Source organism: Morone saxatilis, unplaced genomic scaffold (assembly GCF_004916995.1).
Source record: "Morone saxatilis isolate NCDOM2014 unplaced genomic scaffold, NCSU_SB_2.0 Contig2, whole genome shotgun sequence".
In the NCBI taxonomy this organism is placed as follows: domain Eukaryota; kingdom Metazoa; phylum Chordata; class Actinopteri; family Moronidae; genus Morone; species Morone saxatilis.
In genome coordinates, this window is record NW_023339762.1 from 5,443,231 (window position 1) to 5,447,792 (window position 4,562).

The following is a 4,562-nucleotide window of genomic DNA, read 5'->3' on the forward strand; positions in this document are numbered from 1 at the left end:
TACTTTCCGTACCCACTGTATATTTTGGACTAAAGGTTTTAAAGCTGATACCCCACAGGGGAGACGAGTCAGGGTGTGTCCAAATGAAATTCAGTATAATCAGTCCAGCTATAGGTCTCAGGTTTGTGCCAATATGTTTAATACCAAAATGGATCCAAGCAGACGCTCTATTCAGAGCAGTTCTGACTGTCAATGAAAACCTCTAGTCTGGAGAATAATATGTTGAATCAGGATTTAATGCACAAACACACAGGCTCACTTGTTTTGTAACTCCACACATGCATATGTACATGTTGGGAGTCAAATCAGCAGTCTGACTCAGACTTTGTGGTTTTAAAGGCCCCCAAACACACAGATACACAAAGACACACACACCCTATGATGTGTGCTGAATAACGACAGTCACTCTGTCTCTGGTTCTTGGACATTAACGCTGGATCATTAACGGCTAATTCAAGGCTGGCTTCATATTTTCCAGATTACACCGCACTGGTCATGAATCAAACACACTCGCCCAGACCCATCCAGACCAGACTGAGACCCACGAATACAACATGACCACATCTGCACACACCACTGCCACAATGCAGATAAAATCCAGCCAACGCAAGCTTGATAGCTTGCAGAGCTTTTTTCCCCTCTTCTGTGACTCTACTAAGTGAAAAATGATGTACCATCCTCAGATAAGACAAAATAGAAAGAAGGCCAGAAAGTTACTGTAATTGAGTAAGCTCAGGATTCCAGCAAGCTTGCTAAGTGTAAGAAACGTCATTAGCTTGGTTACTAATGGGTCAATAAGTTCACACAGTTTATTCAAAGGACATATTTGTACCCACAAAAATGACCAAAGTAATGAACAAATAAAAAATTTGACCTGATGATGGGGTTGGATGAAAAGTTAAGGGATCACCAAAACTATTACAATTCACCCTCTAAAGTCCATGGATGTCTGAGCTAAGTTTTATGGCATTCCATCCAGTAGTTATAGTTGTTGAGCTAGTTCGGTCTGGTCCAAAGTGGTGCACTGACATTGCCATCCTTAGAGCCATGCCAGTAGCGCAGCTAAAAAAAAAAAGAGTTAGCTTACATTGACAGTTTACCCTGTCCTCATCTGGATCCAATTAGTTAAGTTCTAGCTTTTTACCGTATTGTTGTGTCTGTCTTAGACAAAATATCAAATAGAGTCTCCTATGTGAGTTTGGACTCAGACTTTGTGTCAGGGGGGTCTTTCTTGTGGTCTGGAGTAGCGGTGTTTCCAGAGATTCTGGGCCTTTCGGTGGTTTGGAGGACAGCCTGAGTGGCTTCACCACACTCTGTTTGTCTTGGATCAGGATCACCAGAAAACCCATCCAACTGAGAGGATTATGAAACTGGTGCGATACACAAAGCCTGAATAAATGCTTCCCTAAGCTGAGGAGGACATGAGGAAACCTTTTGATAAATTACAGCCTTCTTAAAATGTTTTAAAGGAAACATTTGACAATTTATTTGTGACTATAACTTTGAGTCCTCTTTCTTCCACTGTCTTCTCCTCCAGCTCTCCACTCACAGATCCATTTCCATGATTACTACAGTCATAAAGTTCTCGTGCCGTTAATGTAATCAGAGAACATCAGCTCCAGGCCAGTGCCTCCTCAGATGAATGAAAAGTTGAAATGATCGGAGAAGCCTCAGCCCACGGGCGGTTTCCTGCTCCCTGCTCTGGTTACAATCCCGCAGAGAGAATGATGGGAGATTTTCCGTGGTGTTCTTGGAGGCAACCTCAGTGGCCATGTTTCCCAAGAGCTGGGTCACAATGTCTTTCCCCCGACTTTGGAAAAACTGAAATATGAATTACTTGCATATGAGTGGGCGCCAAGAGCAATTATATGGGGATGGTGTGGGGGGCTCTTACATAAAGAGCTGGAGGGAACAGTTTCAGAAGAATGACAGAGAAGAAAATAATAGGCAGAGCAACAAAGAAAACATTAAACAGTAAACATGAATGTGTAACTGAATATATAAAGATCAGGCTTTTAACCTTGTAGTTGTAGTTCCTAAATAAAAGTACTGATTTCATTTAAGCAAATTTCACTTAGAAATAACTGTTTCATTCTGAAACTATTAAAAAACACATGGTTCCTGTGTCACCTAGTTTAATTTTTTTATTACATTTGCCCTGATAATCTGCAAGAATGTCCATTTAATTTGTATCCATGCTGTTATTGTTATTTTCAGTTAAAGATAAGCTGTGGTTGTGTTTTTTAGCAGTAAATGTTTGTAGAATCACATATGGATTATAATTAGTGATGTATTATGTGTACATCACTTTAATGTTATAGGTGGTAAAGGTGGCACATGGTAAAAATTGCAAAACATGCAAAAAATATGAAAGGTCCTTTCTAGAGCCAGTGTTTGGTTTCTGTGTTCTGTGCTTCTGTAGAAATATAGCATTAAATGGGTTTCTCACAAAAGCAGACTCCAGTCCAGCAGTAGAGGCCACAAACTTCTGACTGTGGAAAAAAGTATCTCTTGGTTACTGGTTATAGTTTTAATGGGTAAGAGGGTAAGTAAAAGGAGGGAGGACTCATCCTGATTGCTCCACACCATCTCTGCTGCTTCAGGATTTAAACCAGCATCCTTTTAATCACAGTCCTTCTCCACATAAGACAAGGGAGCTTTGTTTTATGCTGTGTTGTGGAATTTGGAGCATTCACTTCAGTGATCATCACTCATGTGTCCTCTCACAGGCTTGCCCGATTATCTTTGTTCACTGAAGCTCATAATGTGTTTGTTTTCACTCCAAACATGTCAATTCTGTCCTCTGCCTTTATAGGACCACTAATTGCTCCATGTGGAATCAGGGACCATGGCGCTGATGGAGCTACGTCTCCTGGTACTGGCCTTATGGGTTGGCATTGGAGTAAAGCTCCAAGTTCGGGGCGACCAGATGAATCCAGCCCAGGCACCTCTGATCCCTCACCGGCCTTTTGTTGTTGTGTGGAATGCTCCCACTGAGTCCTGTCGCCTTCGATTCAAGGTGGACCTTGACCTCAGCGTTTTCGACATTGTAGCAAACCTCAATGAAACCTTAAGTGGACCAAATGTTACTATATTTTACCACAGCCACTTGGGATACTACCCATACTACTCCAACTCTGGGACCCCTATCAACGGTGGACTGCCACAAAACCAGAGCATTTCCAAACACTTGAGCAAGGCCCGGGCCGACATTGACAAGCTAATCCCCCACAAGGATTTTCGAGGTCTGGGTGTCATCGACTGGGAGAACTGGAGGCCTCAGTGGGTCCGAAACTGGGGCTCCAAGGACATCTACCGCAACAAGTCCAAGGAACAGATCCGGAAACTTCACCCGAACTGGCCGGAGAGCAAGGTTGAGAAGGAAGCAAAGGAAAGTTTTGAGAGGGCTGGGCAGACCTTCATGAACCTGACCTTGGCCCTGGCTGAAGGACGCAGGCCTGACGGGCTGTGGGGATTTTACCTGTTCCCAGACTGCTACAACTATGGATATAAGCAGCACCCGCAACGGTACACCGGTGAATGTCCCAATGTTGAGCATGTACGCAATGACCATCTGATGTGGCTTTGGAAGGAGAGCACCGCCCTCTACCCATCCATCTATCTGGACTATGAGCTCAAGTCCTCCCCCAACACTGTCAAGTTCGTCCACTATCGAGTCAAGGAAGCCATGAGAATTGCATCCATCGCCCGTACGGACTTCACATTGCCCGTGTTTGTCTACTCCAGACCTTTCTACGCCTATACCTTTGTGGTTCTTTCAGAGGCAAGTTTGGGTGAATATTGTAATTAAACTTTGAACCATTGTCTTCATGGTAATGCATGCAGTAGTTAAGTATGTATGTTGAATGACACTTCCCAGTATGTTTGTAGTGACAAGAGCATTTGTAGGTTATGAAAAAGTGGAAGAGAAGGAATAAAGCCTTTGGATTTCTGCATGTGTCATATAAAAGACAACGGAAAGGTTGTGTGTCAAGTGTTTACTAAGCTAAAAATACCTCTGGAATTCTGTTTCAGAGTGATCTGGTTCACACCATCGGGGAGAGCGCTGCATTAGGAGTGTCAGGCGTCGTCCTCTGGGGATCATCAGAGTACGCTCGATCACAGGTAATGGTAGAAAGTACAACCAAAACCTATTGTTCAAACTGGTGACTTAGAACTGAATAAAGTGGTGCAAGCTTTGTGTTTATTTTCCAACATGCACTACAAAGGTTTTAAAATAAGTTTCAATACTAAATTCAATAAAGAGACACCCCCCCGGCTCTCCTCCCAAAATTCACTTAAATCAGATCAAAAGAACAGCCTTAAATGGAATGCTTACTGTGTTAGCATTACCCCTACATTATAGCATACATTACATAAAACAAGCCACAAAGCAGTAGGGATCAATAAAAGCCATAAACTGCATGCAGTCACGGTGCATAAAAAGAGGTATCATAATTTCTGAATGTGAAAAATATGAACAGACATCATTACCCATAATAAAACCACTCCAGTCTCTGTACAAACAGGTCATCAAAACACTGGACAAGAAACCAAACCGC

General features: G+C 42.7%; 1 protein-coding gene across 1 annotated transcript in view; it reads left to right on the forward strand.

Annotated features, from left to right (window-relative positions):
• Window positions 1-2,848: 2,848 nt before the first annotated feature.
• Window positions 2,849-4,562, forward strand: part of hyal6 (hyaluronoglucosaminidase 6) — a 2,997-nt gene continuing 1,283 nt past the window's right edge. Inside the window, exons 1-2 of the mRNA XM_035664816.1 lie at window positions 2,849-3,784; window positions 4,036-4,125. Of these exons, the coding sequence (XP_035520709.1) occupies window positions 2,849-3,784; window positions 4,036-4,125 (1,026 nt within the window). The remainder of the gene's footprint in view (window positions 3,785-4,035; window positions 4,126-4,562) is intronic.